A 22,884-nucleotide genomic window follows, 5' to 3' on the forward strand; every position below is an offset into this window, starting at 1 on the left:
CAAGTTTCACACAAGACAGATACAAACTTTATAAGATTTATATATATCTTTTCCATATGGGGAACCGCAGGGTTTGATGATACTTTTCAGTGAATTTGTCACCGTGAAGTGGCAACCTCTGAGGATGCAACAATAAAGGCAACACAGAAGGTGGCATTAACTGGCAGCTCCCCGAATGGCAGTTTGCTTGAAAAATGAGTCAGTGCCCACAGACTTCTCCAAATTTGGAGCAGAAATTTCAAAACTAGCTTGTTCTCTGCAGATAATTTCGTCCTTTGTGACAATTGTACATGGGGTGAATTTTTATATGACTCACCCATTTAAAGCATTTGAAATTATACATGATTACGGATTTAATGCTTTGAGAGACATGTGGATGGTGTCACTGCAGCTTACCAGAGCATTGCCAGGTCTCAGCTAACCTGAGTCACTGAACTGGACCTCTGCACTGTGTTTGTAGTTTTGGCACCTTCTGGAGAAATGTTCATCATTTAATAGTCCCAAAAATGGCTAACCAAGTTAGCCTATAACTTGGCACACCACCCTGAAACTCAAGGTTCACTCTTGCTACACCTGTTTCGTATAGTCAATCTAGTTCACTACAAGCAATTACTTTAATAACACACAAATAAATTTGTTTCATTGCTTTAAAAAGCATCACTGAGTACAGTTTTAAAGTCTTAGCTGATGGTTTTACTTACACCAGCGCCATCCTTTGTGCCAAAACATGCCCACTTGGAATTTTACCAGCTTTATAACGGCAGTTGTGTGCATTTTCTTCCACCTGCCTCTCCTAAGCTCTGCTCCCGCATTCAGAAGCAAACTTTGGCTATAAAGACCTCTGAGGTGGATTAAAATCTCTAGACTGCTACTGATGTTAAGACAAAGGGGAGATGGAGATGCTTGAAGCTGTTTACAAGATCACATCCGCTGGGGGTGCCCTGACATTGGAACGACCTCAGAGTGCTGCATGAAGCCTGTCTTACTGCCGATTATACGGACAGACCAGCAACCGCCACAAACGCAGTCGCAGCCATAGACGCACCAGGATGCCCAGACAAAAAGCACAAAAACAGGCACCCACACAATAACACGCTGTATGGATGTCTCGACAACGCACGCGTGTGCAGACGAGCACACACGTGCATCATATTGGAAGCCCACTCTGCTAGATTGCTTTAATTCATTTAGCTTTGATTGGTGAAAGGTTTTTTTTTTTTCCAAAATATCACCGCTGCTCCTGTTTGCAGCAACTTCACTGTAGCCTTGAGGAGGAATGGGTGGCGGTGCACCATTTTCAGCAGCAAATTGAATTTCAGTGGGTTGCATGGTGCGTATTTGGCTGATGGAGCATATCTAGAAGCTGTATATTTAGACTAATGCAGGTGCTGCAAGTCACAGATTGATTACCGGTTTAAAAATAAAACAGCTGTGTGCATCATGAAGTAGCAGGAGCAGCAACAGAAAACACTTGTGCATCAGAATAATGTCCTTGGATGGGGTGAAAAAAATTAAATCAAGTGACAAAAAGAGAGGGCGTCTGACACTTAAATATATTCAGACAAGTGTGTGTGCGTGTGCTGTATTAATTAATTTATTGAAACGGATTACAGTCCAGATTGAGGGCTCATTCATCCAGATCTCCGTAATATAATCTGCCTCTAAACATTTCATAGCGACTTATCTCTCTGTGCTCTCCCGCCGGGTGAGCGATATTTATTCTGTTGTGTCGGAGTCTTAGCTGCCTCTGTCAGGGCTGAGAAGGGGTTTATCTGCATCCAGCGGCAGTCGCAGCTGCGTTTGTGCTCCGTTACCACCCCCTTCCCTGCCAGCCCCTCCATCCCGCCCCCCTCTTTCGCTGGTCACACCACACTTCCTGTTAAATCCCATTACCAGAGCCAGACGCCCCTCTCTGCAATGTGTTACAGTCTTTGAGCTAAATCATAAATAGGCCAAGCTGTTGAGTACAGATGCTGCTGAAAATACTCTCGCTGTGTTCCCATTTTTACTCATCCTCCACCCCCAAAATGTTTTTCTGTATTTTTTCCCCCTTCCCACATTGGGATGTTTGGGGTGATGTCACTGTGTATGTCAGTCTGCACTTGTTCCAAAAATGCCCGAGTGTATTACGCAAACGGGCGTTGTCAGAATACTCCATATTGTTGTGCTCCAACACTTGTTCCAAGACTGTAGTGAGACTGCAGCAGCAACATGAAAAATGAAATTTTCTCAGGGAAATTGAGTTGTCAGGATTTTGCCCCACATCTAAGAAAAAAAAATAAGATATCGCCAACTTGTGATGCATTTTTAATTCTAAACAAATGCTATAAACACTTGTTGAACATAAACACTGTCGCACACAACTTCTGGGATACAACACAGACGGTAGCAGTTGATCGTTTCTTTATTTTCGAGGGTTATCGTTAGTTCCCAGTGTGATACCATTTTTCATTTTTAATGAGAGAGGAGCATAGACTGTGTAAAAGAATTGCTTTAGCCACAGTGATGCAACTCATTGGTTTTCAGCCTCTTGACCCTCAGCTGAAGAAAGTTTAGTAAACTGTAGGCATTAACTATACATTCAAGGACACAAATAAATGTGAGATACAAGTAAAACACCAGGATTTCACTCATTAAAACTGAAAATACAACTTCTTGGATGGTCTGTACCACACAACAAGCTAAAATATTCATATTACACCGATGATTTGACATGTTAGTTTGGAGCCAGCTATATGTAAGCATTCGGTAATTGTGAAACCAGTTAGAACGAGTGGTTGTTGTTAAATTTGCAAGTTCAAAGTTGTGGAAGCCTGTTTCTCCACCTGCAAAAAGCCAGGGGTCAGTCCTGGGAGGATATTTATGGAATAACTTCAACACTATTCTGCTGGGGCTATCAAAAAAGCCACAGATAAAGATGGCTGCATCCCAAGACGACTCTATTCACCAATCAAAACATTCCAGAGCAAATTCTGATGATGGGAATTTTTAGAATTTGTCGACTAAAATTTAAAGAAATGTCTCGGGACTTGCTGGATTGTACAGTCCAGTGTACCGACTCACTGAGGGTTTATAAGAGTGGAGATGTTATTTTTCAAAAATCTGCTTTTTGTGTCTTCTCTTTTTAAGAACCTGTCGCCCAAACTCCTCCCTGACATCCTTAAAGTGTCACCTCTAAATTCCTGCCCCTCATATCTTGTGCTAAACCTTATCCTAACTCTGTCATCTTCAAATAAATCAAATCAAAGTTTTATCTGACCTCAAACTGCCAAAACAAATCCTAAACCTCATCTTAGTGCTCATTTATAATCCTTACCCAAGTGAAGCCTTTAAAAGAGTTTGAGAGGCTACATTGACCTCACTTTGATGATCTAAACTCAAGGTGCTTCTCAAAGATAGAACGGCCCACTATGAGCACACACATATATAACTTTAGTTGCCACATACATTTCAGATGTCATTCAGGGGTGATTTATGTGGAGCTGGAGTAAAGTAAGGAAATGTGGAAGAAAGAAAGAAGCAAGAAGGGAGTAAAACGGGATTAGGGAGTCCAGGAGGGAGGTACATGAGAAGGCCAGTGAAATACAGAGTGGCAGTCAGTCAGTCAGGGCCTGCAGCGACTGCTTCACTCGGTCCCACCAGAGTAACGACTGTGTAACTACAATCTGCTAATCCTGCAGGCTGGCAGAGGTCCAAGTAAAAACCAGCAGCACCAGTAATGCAGCCAGTTCTCACACCAGCTGGATCTGCCTGCCAGACTGCATGCTGCTCCTGCGTGACTGCATGACTGACTCTCACTAACCCGAGCTGTTCAGAGCACCACACGTGGATGATGATGATGATGATGATGATGGGGGAACCTGTGTGCATGTTTGTGCTTTTGAGCGTGCAGGAGGACGAATGTGTGTTGAAGTGGAAGAAAAGCAATCACACAGAGGATGTGAAAGTGTGGCAGAGCTTTCAGGAGGCACAATTAATCTCAGTGGTTGAATCAAATTTTAAAAAGTAGAGCAACAGTCATTCACACTATCAGGGAGCAGTAAAAGGTCTTTTAGAGGTGCAGATAATTATTTCCATTATGGAATAACGTGGTGATTATTGGAGCTAAATATTTGGTCTGTGCCGATCCACGTATCCCGCACCAGGTGGGGAATGATTACTGCCTCAGGTGGAGGAGTTTAACTATCTTGGAGAAGTATTGTTGTTCATTTCATGTTATTGATCCTTAATAACTGGAAAATTTCAGCAGGGAACTTTGAGTTAGCGTGCTGCTGTAGTGTGGTCGGGATATTATCTGGTGACGGGTTGTGATTAAAGTTTGAAATCAGCAGGTGTGGAGAAAGAAGTGTTTGCCAGATCTCCGCAGCTTGAAGCTTTATTAGTAAAGGTCTCCACACACCATAAAATTGCCCTGTCCACGTACAGATCTGTGATATGAGTTTTAACACGATTTTTATTTTTATTTTTTAACACACAGTTTTTGCACGCTCGAATTTTAAAGTGACTACAAAAACATATCAATAGCTGCACTGGCGTTATTTTGAGGATTTGGTAATTTCAGAAGAAGCAACATCAATTTGTCAATTGTAGCGTCGGATTTATGGAGCCATGAGTGGAGTGCCAAGTTATCAGTTAAAGTTAGAAATGGGATTGAAAATGACCTTCATTTATAGGACACTTGGTTAACAAACTGCTCCTATAAACTATACAGGTGCAATGCATCGATACTGATACCTGCTGATGGCTTTGAAGCAACATATAAATAAAATATTACAATTTAATTCATCAAACTTCTGTGTCTATGAGCATGGCTCGCAGTGTCAGATAACTACAATAAAACAACAGTTATAGCCAAGAGGTCAGCTACCTGCCTAGTGGGAACCTACCTGCCAGTAAAAACAGCCATGCCTTTAATAATTCAAAATTTAAGCTGTAATAAAATTCAAATGGGTATTTAAGGAAATCAGCCTTTATAGTTTTCATGAAGGAAAGAATTAACGAAAAATGTTTATTTGTGCTCTAAAGTTGTACTTCAGTGTTGTCTTCTTTCAGCCCTGAAGTTTCCCGCTTCTATGACCCACTTGAAGCCAAAAAACTAACAGCTCAAAAAAACAAACCCTGTTACTTCAGTTTTCGTCATTAGATTAGAAGAATAACAATGCCATACAGATATCTGACGTTTAAATGACTACTCACTGTTAATGTAAGTAATATAAGGTCTGTTTGTGCAGTTATATTTGCAAGCGAATCGCAGATGAGTGTCTTTGAGTTACTTGATCACGTTGTTGTTTCTCTGACTCTCACATTGGCTTGTGTGTAGAATAAACGGGGATCCCTGACAATGGCAGTCTGAGGAGCTTTGTACAAGATGCTGTCTAATCCGCTGTCTCCCCAGAGAGATTAGCCCCGTCACCAGGGTGGGGAATTAAACCACGGCTGGCGTTGGAGAGACCCTGAAAACAAAGCTGAAGTGAGACCCAAGGGGCTGTGGGGGTGCAGATGCACAATTTTGATGCAGCTGATCAATAAATAAAGTAAACTATGAATCTGTCAGTAATTGTTGTATTTAAAGAAAAAGGATTTCTGAGAAATATTGAGGTCTGGTTGTAGGGAAAGATCAGAAGAGGTGTAGTTTCTTTCAAGGGCAAACTGTCATCTTCAGTCATTTTGACATTTAGCTTTTTCCAGTGTCTAAAAAAATCAGTTTGACAAATTAAATTTAGGGACAAATTTAAGAAATGTCTTTTTTCCGAGGGAAACCCAGACAGTTGGTGCCACAGTTCAATCAAACAATCAGATCTTGTAAAGGCAGCAGGCCAAGGTTACTCAGCCTATAGAGTAAATGTTTTTTTTTTGGAGAACAGCAGCTCGGAGGTCAAAATGGACTGAGACTGTGGAGAGAGCAACGGGAGCAGATAAAGAAACATGTTGATAAAGGGAATCGTACAGCAGTTAGGAAATGAAACAAAACTATAAAGCTCTTTTGAGCAGCAACAGAGAAATGTGTCTCAATGTGTCACTTCTCTGCACGCAAACCTTATAAAATAAAATAAAGTTTCAAATCAAAACAGTATTTTCATTCAAATTTGTCACAGAAAGCAGCAGACACAGACGTCTCTCTGTAACCGTTGCCGCCTGCAGTTTGGTTATGCTCATTTTTGCGCCACCGTTTCTAAGCGGGCGCTCCCTTCCTGTCGCCGAGCCAGCGACTGAGTCAAGGTCCGTTCTTGCTCTGGGCAAAACAGGTTCTCCCTCACACTTTCCATCCGTCTGGCCATGAATGATTCACACTGTCCTTCTGGTCTGTTTAGGATGGCAACAGAGCGTCTGCAGGGAAGAATCTGCTGTATGCCAAGTGAAATGAGAGTGAGTGTGTGTGTGCTGAAAGAGGAGTAGCCAACACTGATTCTGCTCATTGAGCTATTGCACATCTTTGGTGGGCAGGACAAAAAAATCAGTTTCGTTCAATTCAAATGACATGTTCATCCCACCAGTGAACATCCCTCGTGCACCTTTCAATCTCTGCTACGTGATTCGACATGAATATGCGATTGGTTAATTTTAGGTTAATGCAATGGTTTGCAAGCTTTGGTGCTTCAAACCACTAAAGGTTGGATTTTGATCAGCAGTGGATGAGTGGAACTAACAGACCATCTCACTCAAGCTTGCAATCCGAGTAAAGCAAAAACAGTTTTCCCAAAAAATGAATAAGAGGAAGCAATATGCTTAAAAACTCTTGATGCAGTCGACTGCAGTGAGTGACTGTGCTGCTGCTTAGCTCGACCCCAGTGCAGTATTTTTCATCAGTGACCTGCAGTGGTTTATATCAGACAATTGGCACTATATATATATACAATATGTGCCTTTGTGAAGACTAAGGAGTGTTAAAATTGTTGTGACAACATGTCACATTTACAGTTGTGGTCAAAAGGTCAAAAATCTGGAGCATGACTATCGTGGGCTTTAATCGTCTTTTAAACACCTTTAATTACTTTAAAATTAAATGTTTAGCACTTCAGCACTTTGCGAGACACTTGATGTCTTTTAAATGTGCTAAATAAAGATGACTTGACTTGAAAATAAGATACGAGTGTACAACTTTTGAATTTATTTTGGATTTTCTCTAATCCGCACACGGTTAAAAGTATACATACAGGCTCAAATATACACATACGTACACCTCCGCTGACACAATAGTCCTGGAACATATTCGAAATATGTAATAATCTATTTGATGAGAGACTTTAAGATGCTCGAGTTGGTTTAAAAAAAACCCATGAAGACGTTTCACCTCTCATCCGAGAAATCGCTTTCTTTCCGAGCTCCTTAGACTACCATGACCTGGATGACAAGAACCTACACAGAGATGTGTGATTATGACTGTGACATCAGAAATATTAATATCAAGTTATGCTTCCTAGAAAGGAAGCCATCCGTAGCCCAACTGATCATCAAACCTTTAAATAACCCTGCCGGGGCAGCAGTCTGCTCCTGGAAAAGGCTCTGCATTTATAGACGGGGATTTCTTCCTCCCTTTCTCTCTCTCGCTTCTCCTCCCCCTCTCCCTTTCCCCCTCTCTGTGATAATTTATCTTGTCCCAGTCTGATAGAGCTGTAGCTGATGTAAGAAAGTGACTTGATAAAAAATGAATGATTTTATTAGTCAGTAAGACTAAGCTGGCGTGTAGAAGGCCCTGTTTTATCCAGGCTTTGCGTGCGATGCCTACTGTTGTATTAGCTACAGGACAGATTTCCCCACTGGACGGGCAGATGCTTTCCCCTCCGAGCGTCGTGGATGCACCATGTGTCACTGAATCTGAGCCGGGATAAGACGTCTGTCACACTGAGCTATGAATGGGATCTAAAGCACCCTGGTGCATCATACATTACCAGACATGACAGACATTAAACCGCCTTTATCTGAATTCTCAAGTTTTCTGAGTTGAATAAAAAGCAGAATCGTCTCAAGGGGCATTTTAGTTTATTCATATAAATCATATATATTGTCTGTTCAATCTGCCGCTCCATTCAACCACAGAAAGAGTGACATGCTAGCCAGATGTTAGCCTTGGATGCAGGCTATTACCAGGACAGTCTCTGACAGTAATTATGTCATGATGTGCAATGTGATCTAAAGTAAACACTTCCTTATTAGATCTAGCTTTGACCTGATGATGCCAATGTTATATAACACATGCAGATAGATTAATGCGCTTCTTTTTCCCAGAGTCTTCTTCACATTAGGGAGTTGGCATACACATTAGCAAACGCCATCATCATGATTGTCTATATAAACACTGGCATCGTGATTTATGGAAATATCAATAGAGCTGCAGAGATCCTCCCTAATAGCCTTCTTATGTCTTTATCACTCTGCTTTAATGTTGGCATGTTTTAAAAATTTCTTTCCTTTTGTGCAGCAGTGAAGAAGTTTGTTTCTGATGAGGCGTTTCTTCTGTTTTGCTCTTTTACAGACTGCACTGAGGCGACGAGGTAGCAGGGAAACATTTAAAGACAAAAAATCAACAAGTCAGGTAAATAAGAAAAAGATGTCAGTGTTACTCACTCTGCAGAAAGAGAATAAGGCACTTTTTTCAACCCTTTACAGGCGTGGATTAACAGATTTAAAGAGAAAAGCAGCTTTGATAAAATTAAAGAAAAAAAACACATCCTGAAGGCGGAAACAAAGAAATCACAACAAGAGGAAAGAAAATAGAAAAATAAGTGTGAAGTCAAAAGTTTAAAATGAGAAACCGTAAGTGAAGATAACAGGAAAACAACCAGGCTGCAACATTTAAGCTGAGCCTTCGGCAGAACATTTACTGTAGCCCGCTTACTGCTTTTATCCAGTTCAATAAATGTACTGTTGCCTTCTGGGCTAAATTATGTATCGCAGTGATTTCCAACCTTTTTTTCAGTCTGTGTTTAGTCATTTTGGTACATTTTGTAGTCATACGTCCATTTGAAGGCAGTAAAAGTTACGAAAACCGCAATAGAATAGAATAAGATGAAATAGAATAACATACTATACAACACGAATAAAAATAAAATGCTCTGTTATAGTAGGAAAAAATTGCTCTTGGACTGGATTGGAACTTTTATTGGATCTTTTTAGACAATAACAAAAGTATGAGACGACAGCAGCTTTACTGTCATTTTTATTTCATTAGGAGGACAGTGCGGACCTCAGGTGCCAGCTGCAGTTTGCCAAAGAGGAGTCCGGCCTCATGAGGAAAAAGATGGCCAAGCTCGGCCGTGAAAAGGATGAACTTGAGCAGGAGCTGCAAAAGTACAAATCAGTTTACGGGGACGTGGACAGTCCCCTTCCCCTGGCGGAGTGCTCTGGCGGTGGCCCTCACACCACTCGAGAAGCCGAGCTACGATTGCGTCTCAAGCTGGTGGAGGAGGAGGCTAACATTCTGGGCAGAAAGATTGTGGAGCTGGAGGTGGAGAACCGCAGCTTAAGAGCGGAGAATGAAGACATTCGCTGTCAGTATGAAAGAGACTGCTTTGGGCGCGAGCCTTTCTCCAGCATGCCCTCGTCTCCATATGGCGGCGATGCGCTGGAGTCGGCCAGTGAGCTTCGTCGCCATCTCCAGTTTGTCGAAGAGGAGGCTGAGCTGTTGCGCCGCTCCATCTCAGAGATTGAGGACCACAATAGGCAGCTTACGTCTGAACTCAATCGCTTCAAATTTGGTCCAAGCAGCACCTCTGGGGCCGTTGGTGAAGAAGGCAGTGAGGGGGTACTGTTTAAACCCGGGAACGGGGGCACGGGTAATGGCTCCAGTAGTGGGATGTTGATGGAGGAGCTTAAATCAGCCAGGATGCAGATCAACGAGCTGAGCGGAAAGGTGATGAAGCTGCAATATGAGAACCGTGTCCTCATGTCTAATGTCCAGCGCTGTGACCTGGCTGCACACTTGGGCCTGCGAACCGGCAGCCCTCGAGACAGCGATGCGGAGAGTGATGCGGGCCGGCGAGAAGCTGCAGAGGATGAGGAAGCAGGGCGACTTCTCCTCCTCCAACCGAAGAGAGAAGGACCTATTGGAGGTGAGAGTGACTCTGAAGATCTGTTTGAGAAAACAGCGACCACCTCGGGGTTTGGAAGCATCAAACCATCAGATGGCAGCGAGCTCAGTGCCACTGAACTGGCCAATCGTAGAAGGGAAGAGCGGGAGTCATTCGCTAATGTGAAGCGAGAGGCAGAAAGGCTCGGGAAGACAGTGGACCGTTTGATCACGGACACTGACAGCCTGATCTTTGAGGGCAGGCTCCTGGTGACGACAGGAGAGAGCCTCGAAGGCGGGGCAGCCTCTGGATCCAAACCAGACACTCAAGTCCTGGACACCATTAACACCCGCATGAAGGCTTTCCGCACTGAGCTGCACATCTTTATGGAGAAGCTGGACCACATAGGGGAGGGGCTGAGAGAAAGGACAGATGATCTGTCACCCATGCCAAACCTCACAGAGTCCAGCAGCTTCCTGTCCACCGTCACCTCCATGTCTCGTGACTCTCCCATTGGCACGTTTGGCAGAGACCTGGTGACCGACTTCCAGGTAAGTTCAATGGATAGCCTTCTTCTGACCTTTTCAATGCCTTTCTGTACTGTAAGGTGACATGTTTTGGTACACAGAGATGTTCTTTTCACTTTTGTTTGTCCAAAAAGAAAAATGTCTCGTGTTCTATAAAAATTGTGAATAAGAACATCAATTAGCATTAAATCTCCTGATTATTCCAGACAATATTAAGCTTATGAGAAGCAGATATCAAGGCTTCGTTAACTTGAAAAGCAGTAGGAAACATTAAATTGTCCAAAAAATGACTTTAACTAGCAGGCAAAATTAAGATGGATACGAGTATACCCAGTGGTATATTGTAAATGTGAGAATTCATTTAGGTTTGAGTTAAACGTCCCTAAGTGTGCATTCATTAGTACACATTTATGGCCAAAATAAACTAAATGAGAGTCCAAGTCAGCAGAAAAAGCATCTCTAATTAAAGGTGCAGCTCTAATTGGCGGCTCATCTTTAGCAGGACACACACTGCACAGCCGTGCCTGTCAAAAGGAATCTCATTAAAGAAAAACGGCGTGAAGGATGGGTTCGGACTTTTTCATTGTCTATCTTCATATAATGCTCGTATGTTGAGTTATGAGAGTGAAGGCCCAATATAATCTTTCAACTCCAATGTAAGAAATGAGGGGTAAAATGTAGGAAAAGTTCCTGTTCTGTGTAAAAATCTGCTTATGAAACTGCGCATGAAAACTTTGGGGAGTTCTGCTGCCGCTGTGGCTGCTTCATATTCTCGGCTCAAGGCTAAATGAGCTGCCACCAGCGTACCACACAGGACGGGTCGTAGAGAAGACACTTTTACATTCACAATCTTGGGTGCATAAGTATGTTCATACTGACAAGTGAGACTGCATGAAGTGCTCTAAAAGTACGTGGCTAGTACTCATGACCGGCATAAAGCTTCGGCGGTCGCCACGGTTGCATATTTGGAAAAAGAGAGAATCTTCAAATATTTATCAGACAAACCGAGGACATGTGGGGTTTCAGAAAGGAGATGACAGTGCCAGCTAGTCATTGTTTAGTATTTGTGTGTTAAATTGTTTCCTTCACCATAGAAGAATTTAATATTAATTCTTATGTGAAGCTCGACAAGTTGCAAACATTCACAAGACATGACGCTAGATGACAGTTGTGGTCAGAGTTCTCTCTTGTTAAACCCTGTCAACATTCATACAGTGCATCACGTGTCTGCCTAGTAAACTATGTACAGTGTATATATAGTTTATATACTAACTAGGGGAACTATAGTGTCCAATTTGGGGAAACAGTGTCTCTCTCTAATTGCATTAAAGTACTATTTGAGTACTTTTAACTGGTTGAAAAAATGTCTTACGAAGACCCAGTACAGACTAAATTTGATAACGTTGATTCCTGAAGCTTTTTCCATAGAGTGAGTAATGGATGTTATATTTTTGTAGTGTGGTTTGGGTTAGTGCAGGTATATAATGGTAGTAAACGGGAGGTAGGGAAAGCAAAAGCCTTCATCTGCTATCTTTGGGTATTTATCTTGTTGATTTTCAGTATCATTGAATCCTCCGGCCTGTTTACATTTAGTTTTGAAATATGTCTTGGAAGGTCAGATCATAAGTGGGCAGTGGTTAGTACTAGTGTAGATGTAGATGAGACGCTTTGTGATATGATAGCTTTTGTGTTTTGGCTAGGCCACAAATCTATTGGAGTATTAATTCTAATGCGTCCTTCAACATTTTCCAAGGCAGAAATTAGGTTCCCCGCTAATTTCAATAGTTGGAACAGTTCGTTTAGCATTTTATTTTCTATGCTAGGACTTGCAACACAAATTGGGCACCTGATTGGTGTACAGGGACCTTTAACCTCTAGTGCCAGTATTCACAAAGTGTAGGCCAATGACAGCCTTTGCTTGGTGCATCAAGATAGGAAATAATGAGCTTCGTGTCATACTACACCAATTCAAAACAAGATTAAGAGAATTTGAACTGTTCTGTTTTATATGTCATAGCACTCTAATCCTTGGTACCTGAATACAGTTGATGTAAGTAAATAAATACCATAGGTAATGAATAAACAATATAAAACTGTAAAAGAATTGTAATTACAACCATAAACCACCACTCTGAAATGATTTGTTACAAGTAGAGTGAGGGGAGTTTTCGCAAATGTTAGGCAAATATGTAAACCACTACACTGCAGCTCTTGGCTCCCTAAATTGGACCTCCGTCCTTGACAACCTGTTTGTGACTTGGACAGTAATAAAACACCTGAGAGGCACATGATAAACAAATGCCCAAGATGGATTTTAAAACAAAGTGTAAACAGGCTCTCTGATTCTTTAGATTAAACACGAGATATCAAAAGTTACCTAAGAGACAATGAGCTTGTTGCAGACAGACGTTTGGCAGTTAAATGCTTTGAAGCATCTCAACTGGTCAACCAGCAACAAGGAAACTGAGCTAAGGGTTAGATAAACTGGAAAAGATCCGAACCGTAAGCTTTAAAGGAAGATTGAGATTGAGGGCCTTAATAAACCTCCAGGGCTTTAGTAACACACAGCGTCAGGCCCCACACTCACCCCAGCTCGACCACACTGGCACCACCGCCACCCCTCCCCAGACCCACTGCCACCACCATTGCTTCCTGCTGCTGCTGTTGCTGCTGCTTTCACATCTGCATCTTCATGCACATCCTCATAGCCAGAAGCCCTGCCTGCCTGCCTGCCTCCCTCTCCATGCACTCACTGTCTGCAGCTGCCCTGCTTTCAGTCAGCCAAGGCCAAAGGAGAGTGGCTGGCTTAAGAGGGTGCTTGAAAGGGTGCTTGGTGTGAATGGAGTAAGTACTAAAGGAGTTTAGCAGCTTCTTCCACTTGGCCCGGCTTTCTTGACACTACAAATTGCCGCATGAAGTTCAGTTGGTATTTTTCTCTTTATAGCTCCGCTGCACGATACTATCATTACTGTGACTCATTATGACACAAAAATGGTGTAGCTGTTATGTTTGCACAACATATCATCACGCATACACAGACACACGTGGGATTGGATACTCCATGGTGTTGTCAAGGAGACGAACCATAAAAATGTGTGCACTCACTAAAATAACCTGTGCTAGACCAAAAAAAGAGTCTGAAACGTTGTTGCATGGCAGTGTGAGTTGCCTGTGGAAGAACCTCGCTGGCTGGCATCCTGCTTTCTGTCCTTGTTTTATCGCGTCCTTGTTTTATAGTGTAAATCAACATGTCAACATACAGTGTACTCTACCAAAGCAGGTTCATTATTCCTGTGCTGCATGATCAGGCCGACATCTTGGATGTCATTTCTAATTAGCCAGACTGTCGTATGGAATAAAACAATCAGCTCTTTAAACATCTCTCCCTTGAAGAACCCAGTGTGCTTTGTAGAGATAATAGAGTGAAGCTGCCTCCATACTCATTCTGTCCAAGACTTGTTTCTGCTTTGCTCCTCTGCCTGTAGGATTCACTTGTTAGTCTGGGTGAAGCTGGGTGGGTTAGTTAAAGCTAACCGCTGAACTAACAACCTTGACTCGTTCCAAAAAAAGAAAAGAAAAAAGCCTTCAAGCACTGAGAGCTGCTGAAGGTGGATTAAGCTTCAGAATATAATTAATGTAGTTAATGTGTGTGTAATAAATTTAAATATGAAGCTCTTTATAAAAGTGCATTCAGAAAGGAGTAAAAATAGGCATTTTCATGTAATTATTTTGTAATTTTTTTGTAATTCTACCTGAAAATTATCATTAAAACGTCTCTTTATGACTAAGTATGTTGTGTCAATAAGAAGCATATTTAATGAATTATACAATTTAAGATGTGTTCTCAATTAAAACATTCATATGTATAAATTCACCCTTAAAAACACTGATTTTTTTTTCCTACATTTAAACTAACCATCTCGGTATTTTCTCATTCTCAGATTTCTCTCAGTTATAATTATGACAATTTATCTATTTGAAAATATTTTTATTAACGTGATTTCCAAATTCCAAAAATGGCTCGGCACTACTGAAATTTTGTAATAACATTGTGATAATGAAACCTCAATTATATTGAGAGCAAAACACTTAAAATGAAAAATGCAGGTTTTGTGATTATGGGAGTTTTATGATATTAAAATGTTATAATAAAAACAACAGCTTAGTTTGACTATATTCTTGTAATAATGACAAAAACCTCATATACTTATTTATGAGGCTCTGAAGAAGTTGTTCTTAACTTAGAAGATAGTTTCTGAATGATTCTCAAACACTCATGGAAAATATTGTCAACATTGCAAGATATAGAAAGAAAAACCATAAGAAATTAGAGCACATCCTGCATTAGGATTGCAACAGCTGTAACACCGATTATATCTCACACTGCAGCCATTTAAAATATTAAATGTTAAATATTCTCTAAACTTATTTGATATATAGAATAAAATGCATTAAAAGAGAGAGACTCTGTGACAGAGGCGTAAAGAGGGAAAAGGACCATGGGCCCCCTGGTGCCCCTTATTCAGTAATCATAAGATGGATCCCATCTATCTTTTGACCCCAGCTACCTATTTATTAAACTTTTGGGAACAACAATTTACAATGTTGCTGCATTTTTGCATTGACAAAACCCAAACAGACAAACACACATGACAAAATTCCCAAAGCTGCATTCGGGGGATTTCCTGCTAAAGTTTCGTTGGCAATGCTAAATTTTCGAAAGACGACACAGACTCACAAGGTGGAAACAATAAAAGTCGCTCTGTTGTAGCATATAAACTTACCATTGTTTTTTTTTTCTTTGATAAATACCTTACCTCTTTGGTATGATGACTTAACTGCTTGCTAGTAGCAATATTACACTCAAAGAAATGTGTGAGCACTGCTACAAAGGAGGCAACTAGCATGTTGCTTCAAAAGCTTGACCGAAGCCTCCAATGACTTCAGTGTATTTTCAATGCTGTACTGTCTGAAAACAATGTGCATCATACAGGCTCAAGATGCAACTTCCCTTTAGTTTACTGCTTCTACGACACACACGGCTGTGCACGGGCATGTGTTGAAAACCTTTAGCGTGCTAGCTCTGCAGTTTGGCGCGGTATCTCTCAGCTGTTGGTTTGGACTCATGTATCCCTCATTGCATGCGCTTCATAACAAGTGTTTTGCATTCTTTTCCTCCCCGATTCCCTCTCTTTGTTCCTCTTTGTGTTCCCGCCAGATGTTTCAGCCCATGATTTTGTTCATCCTCATTCTCGTTCTCTTCTCATCTCTCTCATACGCCGTCATCTTTAAGTTGGTCTTCCTCTTTGCGCTCTTCTTCGTACTGTAGTCCGTTTGTTCTTCTCCACATCGTGTAGTTTGTTAGTTGATTATTACGCCCCCCCCCCCCACCCCCCTCGGCTTATCTTCTTTACCCATTTTCTGTTTTTGTTTTTCTCTGCCCGCTTTCTCGTCCCCCTCACACTGTTTGGTGTCTTCTGTCTTTGTTGTCCACAACCCACCTCACACATCTTTCCCTCTCCAATACCACCACCACCACCACCACCTGCACCCCGTATCCCGCACCTGTCACCCATCTCCCTAATCCCTTACACCCACCATCCACACTACCCCCCACCCCCTTTCCCCTCCCTTCCCTCTCCTTCCCTCTCCCCACCCCACGACACTCACAGTCCGGTCAGAGGGATGAGCTGGAGTGGCGTCTAGGACAGGAGCGAGGCGTGGAGCCCCAGAGCCAGGGTGGGGGCCAGGCCCAGAGCAGGGGAGCCACTGGACTCACTAGGTACCACAGGCCCCTGGCTTTAAAAGTAGAGGTCAGTGCCTCCTCCATCTCCCTTCTGCTAAGTCTGAACCATAAATCTGGACAGTTTTTTTTTTTTTTCTTGACCTGAACACTGTTTTTATATTACTCCATCGCCAACTGATTCAAATGCTCCGCAGGGTGAATAACTGTCAAGTGCAGCTCTGCAGGATGAATGTAAACTCCAAACAGCAACTCCAAAACTAACTCAAACATTTAGATCTCAACATATTGATATGTGCAAAGCTTTGAGACATCCTATTTACATATTTTATTTCCTCTCCTGAGAGTTGCAGCTCTCTATCTCCAGATTTTTCTAGCGCTAACCTGACACAAGTATTTAAGATACAATGAGTGCGGAGCTTACCTTTGAAATGGAAGTGATCTGTGCATGCCAGCTGATGATATCTGTTCTGTTACACCTGTGACATTGTTTGGTGATAGTCAGGGGTTTACAGTTTGGAGTTGATTTTTGGAGTTGACTCAAGTTGAACACTTAGGTACAGGTACAGGTCAAATGTAACGTTCGATTTCACAGATTACTTATAAATTAAAGAAAAAAAGCATAAGTTATGTTGATCCCTAACAAAGGCATCTTACATTACATCCAAATACACTCCAAATTTGGCTGATTGTAAATGACAGTGGGTTAAATTTGAACTGTCCAGAAGGCCTCTAAGTCCAGCATGTCTAGTGACACTCCAGCCACGGTCACTTCTTGATGAACACGATGTCACTTCATCCACTCACTCTACTTCCACACTAAAATCCACTCCCACGGCTACTGATGTTCAATTTATTTTATTTCTCCTTTGGTTTCACATTTTCGTCTTTCTTTGAAAATTTGTATCACCCCTGGAAGTAGGTTTGATTACCGATAAAAGTTCAAAGGAGCTTGAAAACATTTTGCTCATTCATTGCAGCAGATTTGCTGATCCTGTATGCATCTGCGGGTGGGCGGGCAGTTTGTTGCTCTTTTAAACAGCAGCCGTGTACAACTGCAGTACATTAGGATGACCTGTTAGGCCTGTGTGTGTATTTAGTGTATTTTAGCTGAATCTGCAGGCAGTGCACTCTGCAACGATGCCCTCTGGCTCTGGTTCATCACTACCAGTATTACTTTCGTGATTCAGCATATTTAATGTATGTAAAAGTGCAGCTGACACAGGGGAACCACAATACCCACACCCCTCCCCTCACACACACAGAAGATCAAAGACCTGAGCGCTACCAGCACACATCATCTCAGATCTGGTAGCTCGTTCGGTGACTCGGCTGATTAATAAACTGGCTGTGTAATCGCAGGACACCGTGATTCATAATCGCTGCCTCATGTTTGTGCTCCATAGAGAAATTGCCGGTTGTTATGTAATGCAGAGCACTGGCAGCAGCGACAGCGATGTGACACACAACTATTACAGTTACAGTTATAGCACATTCGTGTGGATTTCTTTTTATCCCCGCGCTCTCTGCTGCAGTATAATCTGCGAGGTGCAGTGAATGAATGGGGAAAGCAGCTTGGATATGGCAGGATTAGCAGTGCACTGTTGGCCTGTGTGATTTGCATTTGACATTGGGCTGACAGGGAGGCGATCCAGGGTCAGTACACGCTGAACAGCTCAACTCGCTGTTGGAGGGTACAGTATAGTCCCAGCAAAGGATAGAGAAGAGAAATCGCATTATAAATTGCTGCAATTTCCAAATTGTCAGTCTGCAGTTTGGGGTATTTTTAGAGGGAAAGATGCGGATGTCTTATGAAAGAGCTGAAGACCGAAGACAAATCATCACATTCAAAACCATAAACATGGACATATCATTTCCCTAAGAGCATTTTTATCTCACTTGTAGTTAAACAAATTTTGCCAATTCCTTTTGCAGTTGGCATGTAATATTTTAGCTTTAATTTTTTTAGCACCACATTTTTTTTCCAGCATTTTAATTATTTTAATGCACTTTATCACTTGGTAATTTTTGCAAGTTAGTTAATATTTAATTGGATATTAACTCATTTTCATATTTAAAGATGCGCTTTCAGAAAACTTTTACACAAAAGAATCAGTTCAACTGCAAATTCTCCATTTATTAGTGCATTAACAATTTTCGTATGTTTAGAAAGATTTATTTTGGAGATAGAAATAATTCTACACCTGCCCGATTAGACGTGAAGCAACTCTTTGGTAATTCACAAAAAAATGAAAAAGTCCAGTGCTTGAAATTTGATCATAAAGCTTTGATGCTGCTAAATAAAGAAACAGTCCAGCCTGAAACGAGCAGCATTAAATCCTAATCATTTCTCGAGATGCTGCTGAAGAAGCTTTAATGGGGTTTTTGCTTGCACAAAACTCGGATCTCATTTGAGGGTTTTTTTTCCCCCTCATCTTCCTTGGCGAGTTTTTATTTTGCAGTGGATTGAAAATTATAAATATGATCAAGTAGAATAATCTCGCCCACAAATCCCTGTTTGACTTTCAATTATAGCTTCAAGACCAATCGTGAGACATCGGTATGTGTGTAAATTTATCCAGGGATATGGTTAAATAATTGTTTGCTGTGCTGCTGTGGGTTCAGCTCCGGGACACGCCTGCTTCTGACATCCAGTTTCGTCTGGATCACGAGCGAAGGATGAGGGCGGCAACGGAGGAACGGGAGGCCGTCGCTTCTCTGCCTCAGGTACGGTTATTCAGTCTGAACGCCTTCAGAGAATAAGCGCAGGAGCAGCGGCATCACTCTTTGCTGGGTTTTCTATCTTTGCTGGCTGAGCAGAATTTTAAGTGCACGACACCATCTGATGGGAAAGAAAGTTTCAGTATTTTTATTGATTGATTGAATAGTTTTAGACCAACACTGATGTGATACAGTCTTCAGTATGCGTTATCAATGAAACTGCTCTTCATTTGATTCAAGTTTGAGTTTAATTCTACTTAGCTTTGCAACAAAATTTGTTTTTGTTCATAATTTTGTCTTTTTTTCTTATGTTTTGTATTCTTGGTACTTTATGATTCATCCCCAACTGTCTCTTGGGTAATTTGATTCCAAATCATCAAATTTCTGACCATTTTCTGCTCAACTGTCACCAATTTACATATAAACTTCATGGTCCAGAGTTTGATGATATGTACTGATTGGTGTGAAATTTTAGCTTTATATATCAGATACTTTTTAAGATATAGTTTTTGAAAAATTTCCAGCACACACACACAGATCTCAAAAACTATTGAACATAAAAACTTTTTTAAAGTTTTCACTGGCCTCTTTATTACCATCAAAATGAATCAGGATCCATAATCTGGCACATAATACATTTTCTTTTAAAAACAAGTTTGTGGATTGGCTGGTTAAAATGTGAAAAATTATTCAGATTTTTCAGTGCTGTAAAGCATTCTTGCAAAGCCTCATATTTGACGACACACTAAAGAAAAACTTCACACTGGAAAAGACGCCTAGTGACAGTTTCTCAGGTGTATTTTACAATACCATAAAATAAAACATACGTTTTAGCATGCTGGAGTACAAAAACAAAGATATTAGTGGAAGGTCGAATCCAAATAAACAAAGATTTTATATGTATGTATTTGATCTGTTTTGTTTATTTCACTATATGAATGGAGGTTTTTTTGCAGCAGGATGATGAGCGTTTACGTCTGGAGGCCCAGCGTGAGGGTCTGGAGCTGCAGGGCCTTCAGACTCACGAGGTGCCCTGGGCTCAGGAGAGAGCCATGCTGCAACAAGAGGTCCGCCTCTATAGACGCAACATCATCATCATCTACATGAAGCTCAGGTGGATCCTTATGCACTGGAGGCTCGGACGCAAGGAAGACTCTGGAGACGACGCGGTGCACCCAGAGGTGAGTCCGACAGGGGTTTTGTGGACTTACTTTTTACTTAAGCTTTTATCGATGAAATGATTCTCTTCATTTTTTGAGCGCTTTGACTCTTCATTGCACCAGAAACCAGACACAAGTGATGATGAAGCAAAGAAATAATTGTTAATAAAATAATAATTAGGGAACGAAAGGGAAAGGATCAAAGAGTTGAAGCAGAAAATAATTTTATTTCTTCTTTTTTTTAACTTTTGCCCCGCAGCCAGCTGAGTCTGATGAATTTTTCAGTATTTTTCGCTTCACTCTCTTGTGGGGGACTTTGCACAGAATCCAGAAACAGTTGTTGGTTTTACCTTTTGCATCATCCATGAAGATGATCTGGTGCACAGAAGTCAGCATTTTGGATTCATTCCATTACTCTCATCATCCAGTGAGAATTAAAGGTAACCGTGGATATACTGAATAATAAATAAAGTTCCAGGAAGCTGTAGTTCAGGGCAGATATGCTGTCGGAGTAACCCAAATCCCTTAAAAATGCTGCAGATAAGGTGGGTTGTGGTTTAAGTCAATCATTAGGAACAACACGAGGTAAACGACAGCAAACAAGTGACTCATCCTGATTCACTTCCAGCCCCGTGCCTCTTACTGGTGTGTACGTCCCACCTGCGATGGTTAATTGGTTGGCCGGCTGATTGAGCGACTCCATTAGTTGCTCACCTTGTTGATTCAGCGGTCGATGTTTTCCTTGTTATCTTCTCCTGCCCCTGGTTGATTAAACTCCTAATTTATAAGATTCATGTGTTTGGTTTTGTTTTTCTTAGATGAATACACTCACTGGATTACTCTATGCACCGCAGCCAGCAGCGATAACTTCTTTTCCTTTAATTTTCTCCTGATGGACAATTTATTTTCTTTCTTCGAATGAGCTGTTTTTGCATAATTCTGTGCTGCTGTTTCTAAATCCCTCGTTTTTTCTATCCTGACTCATCGAAGCCTAATTTGTGTACAGATGGTGGAGCAGCGAGTTACCAGCAGGTTTCTTTCTGTGTGTTTACATCGTCCTTATCTTACCTTGACCTTAAATCATAATTAAACTTGATTTTTTAATATCCTTTAATCATCATAATACCCTCAAAGAGCTTTACAGCCCTTAGATTCAGAAACCGTAAAGCAAATTGATGCTTCTCACCTTTAAAAAACAAAAAAGGTTGAAAAAAGAAAGAGCTGCTGAACTTATTTTGGTGTTTAGTCTGCAAAGGCTCAAGGCTGCTGAGACCATGTGTTTGAGATTGCGCTGGCTTTGTTGTTAGAATAACTTCAGTTTATTGACGCTAAACATGATCGGAGAGGAAAACTCTCCAATCACGTGTAGAGAATAATTAATCTACTCAAATTCAAGTAACTTTATTTATTCACGATTCTATATTGAGAACATTCTCATTTGCACATCGTCCTGTGTCAGGACACTTGAAACAAAAGCCATCCTAGTAAGAATAATAAATACACTCAAATTTACACCACCAATAGAAGATGGTGTAGTTGTGAATAAGTTTACTTTACTTTGAGCAACTTTTACACAACTGTAAATCCTGGATGGGGTCAGCCTTCAATCAGAACATCCACCTGCAGGCTGGATAAGCCAAGGAATGAGTGTCCTCTAGCAAGACGGTGAACCTCAGATTGCCCTGATCGGTGAATGCAGGGTGTAGTGTGAACCATAAAAGGTTTAAATAGCATTAAAGAGCATTAAATATAATTTAAAAAGCATTAATATGGTATAAGTATAACACATGAAGAAATCAAATAAGTCAGCTTCGGTTGCTTCTGCTGTGTTTTTTCTGTCAGAGTGTCGAGAAACATTTGAAATATTTTGGATTTCTTTTGGGTTTTTTGAGGATCTTCTGATTGATGCACTCCATAGACCTGAATGAATGATTTTTGCCTCTAGGCTGTTTCCCTGGAACAGAAAGCATAAAGAGCACTGAGCTCCTCTAACTGACAGGGAAGGCCATACTACACTTCTGTACAAGTCACACTGAGAAGGCTGTGATATGTAACGTCTAAAGCACAAAGCAGCAAGCACTCTATCCGCCTCTTAATCGTGCAGGGGCATTGTCATTTTAAGTGTGTACAGTCCAATGCCTCAAATACGGAAAGATCTGTAAGTGCACGCTGTTCCTTCTGCAAATGTTCTCCATGATTCCCTTCACTGCTGACCTCGGTCAGACGTATGTCTTTGCTGACATGCATGCAACGATATAGGACGAGCATTACACCACGCTCGATCATTTGTTTTGCTTTCTATCTGTTGCATCAAATTTATTAGAGTTACAGCCGAGACTTTTTGGAACGAGTTCAATAACATCGGCATCTGCGGCGTTACAAAGCTCCCATTTATTAAAAATGCCCTTTTTCCTTTTTTCGTTGGAGTTTTGCCTCACTGTCACCTGGTGATAAGGAGACGGCGACTTATTGTGTTTCAAAATTCTCCCGAGTGTCTCTTATCCTTGGAGCCCAGAGATTTTCATTTGAGGGCTTAGAGTTGTGGAGCTTTGACTGACTGAATTTCGAGGATGTTTTTCAGGTGGAAAATTAAGGAATTAAATGGGTGAAGGAGCAGATTATCCAGCTGTCAAAAAAGGGAAAAATAATAATAATTTTTGCATAACTTAAGTGTGAGTTCATTTCCTCCAAAATAACCCAGACTGAATACTTGTGTGGTTTAAACT

At 41.2% G+C, this 22,884-nt stretch overlaps 1 protein-coding gene across 4 annotated transcripts in view; it reads left to right on the forward strand.

Annotated features, from left to right (window-relative positions):
* mtcl1 (microtubule crosslinking factor 1) overlaps positions 1-22,884 on the forward strand; it is a 76,269-nt gene that overhangs the window by 28,822 nt on the left and 24,563 nt on the right. For 3 of the 4 annotated variants that reach the window (XM_005729040.1, XM_005729042.1, XM_005729044.1), the window contains exons 4-8: positions 8,474-8,533; positions 9,170-10,558; positions 16,207-16,347; positions 18,903-19,004; positions 19,955-20,179. In XM_005729040.1, coding sequence (XP_005729097.1) covers positions 8,474-8,533; positions 9,170-10,558; positions 16,207-16,347; positions 18,903-19,004; positions 19,955-20,179 — 1,917 coding nt within the window. The remainder of the gene's footprint in view (positions 1-8,473; positions 8,534-9,169; positions 10,559-16,206; positions 16,348-18,902; positions 19,005-19,954; positions 20,180-22,884) is intronic. The other variant, XM_005729041.1, reaches the window with a different exon arrangement.

The sequence above is a fragment of the Pundamilia nyererei genome, unplaced genomic scaffold (assembly GCF_000239375.1).
Source record: "Pundamilia nyererei isolate P.nyererei 1_Seehausen unplaced genomic scaffold, PunNye1.0 scaffold00031, whole genome shotgun sequence".
Lineage (NCBI taxonomy): Eukaryota > Metazoa > Chordata > Actinopteri > Cichliformes > Cichlidae > Pundamilia > Pundamilia nyererei.